Source organism: Galeopterus variegatus, unplaced genomic scaffold (assembly GCF_000696425.1).
Source record: "Galeopterus variegatus unplaced genomic scaffold, G_variegatus-3.0.2 Scaffold1214, whole genome shotgun sequence".
Lineage (NCBI taxonomy): Eukaryota > Metazoa > Chordata > Mammalia > Dermoptera > Cynocephalidae > Galeopterus > Galeopterus variegatus.
This window is the reverse complement of record NW_007727325.1, coordinates 121734-123369: the sequence shown is the minus strand read 5'-3', so window position 1 is coordinate 123369 and position 1636 is coordinate 121734. Positions and strand designations below refer to the sequence as shown.

At 35.3% G+C, this 1636-nt stretch overlaps 1 protein-coding gene across 1 annotated transcript in view; it reads left to right on the top strand.

Annotated features, from left to right (window-relative positions):
- Nucleotides 1-433: 433 nt before the first annotated feature.
- PTGS2 (prostaglandin-endoperoxide synthase 2 (prostaglandin G/H synthase and cyclooxygenase)) overlaps nucleotides 434-1636 on the top strand; it is an 8676-nt gene continuing 7473 nt past the window's right edge. The window contains exons 1-3 of the mRNA XM_008575595.1: nucleotides 434-506; nucleotides 627-770; nucleotides 1356-1499. Of these exons, the coding sequence (XP_008573817.1) occupies nucleotides 434-506; nucleotides 627-770; nucleotides 1356-1499 (361 nt within the window). The remainder of the gene's footprint in view (nucleotides 507-626; nucleotides 771-1355; nucleotides 1500-1636) is intronic.

Below are 1636 nucleotides of genomic sequence, written 5' to 3'. Positions count from 1 at the left end.
CAAAATATTTTTAGAAGTAAGCTGTTTTTACTTTGAATTTTTTTCTAAGTGTTGATTAATGTACTAGGTCCACCCGTTTTAAAAGTGCTACTTTTCTGAGCTTCTTAAACATGCTAATTTGAACATCTAAAAAGTTAATAAGGAAAAGCTTAGTAGCCTGATTTACCCGACTGAACATTCTGTTACCCTTATTTAGAACAGGAAATTTGTATTTCTGCATTATAACCATTCTTTGAGGCAGATTTTAAAAATCGTTTTTCCATGACTGCCGGGATATTTCTTGAATTTGTTATTGTAAGGTGACCCATAGTTAGTAGAACAATTAAATGTTTCATTCAAGATTAAGACACTGAAGAATGATTTATTTACTGTCCTTACTTCTATTGTAGCAAATCCTTGCTGTTCCAACCCATGTCAAAACCGAGGTATATGTATGACCACAGGATTTGACCAGTATAAGTGCGACTGTACCCGGACTGGGTTCTATGGTGAAAACTGTTCCACACGTAAGTTTGCCTTTGGGTTTCCTCATTTGGAATGAGGCTACCTACAGCTGTAATTTTACAGATTTATGTCTTATAATGGGCCCCATTAATTTCTTCCTCCTTTCTTCCCTCTTCTTGCAGCTGAATTTCTAACAAGAATAAAATTATTCCTGAAACCCACTCCAAACACAGTGCACTACATACTTACCCACTTCAAGGGAGTCTGGAACATTGTCAATAATATTCCCTTCCTGCGAAATGCAATTATGAAATATGTGTTGACATGTAAGTACAAGTCTCTTTCTAAGATTTTTAGCTTCCTCAAAGAAAAATGTGCTTAATAATACTCTAGTTTACTAAGCCTATTCCAAAAATATATTTCCAAATTTGTCAAAACGACTTTAAATATACCCTTTTGGTTTACCATCCATCTTAAGAGCCAAACATATTGACGTTTAGTCCCATCCAGTTTTTACAGTTCTGTCTCACGGTCATAATTCTACTCATAACCCTGTGCATTTCTTGTAACTCACTGTTCCAGCCAACTTATGGAGGAAGTGTGGTCCAAGTGTTTATTGTATGCCCATGGGCCACAGAATTGTTCTGAACATGTAGCACCCATTAAAATAAATGGTTAATGTGGATTTGGGTCAGCAAGAAAATAACTTTATATATGATATATACATATATATTATTAAAAGTTTATTTGAAGAAGCAGTTAGACTGTAAAGTGTAGCTGTTTTATAATGGAGAAGGTTGGAATTAAATTCAATCTCGAGTGCCACTTTCCACTTTTTACAATAAAAACTAACAATGAGTTGCTTTGCATATGGGAATAAATAAAACATTTTTTTTTCTTGAAAATTTAAGCCAGATCACATTTGATTGAGAGTCCACCAACTTACAATGTGCACTATGGCTACAAAAGCTGGGAAGCCTTCTCTAATCTCTCCTATTACACCAGAGTCCTTCCTCCTGTGGCTGATGACTGCCCGACTCCCATGGGTGTGAAAGGTGAGTGAGAGGAAGCAGTCAGAGATGTATTAATTGCAATGGGGGTGGGAGTGCTACCTAGAAAATTCAACCTTAGGCTATCATTTGTTAACAAAAGGATCATTTTTTCCTTTATTATGGATATTTATGTTTTTTTT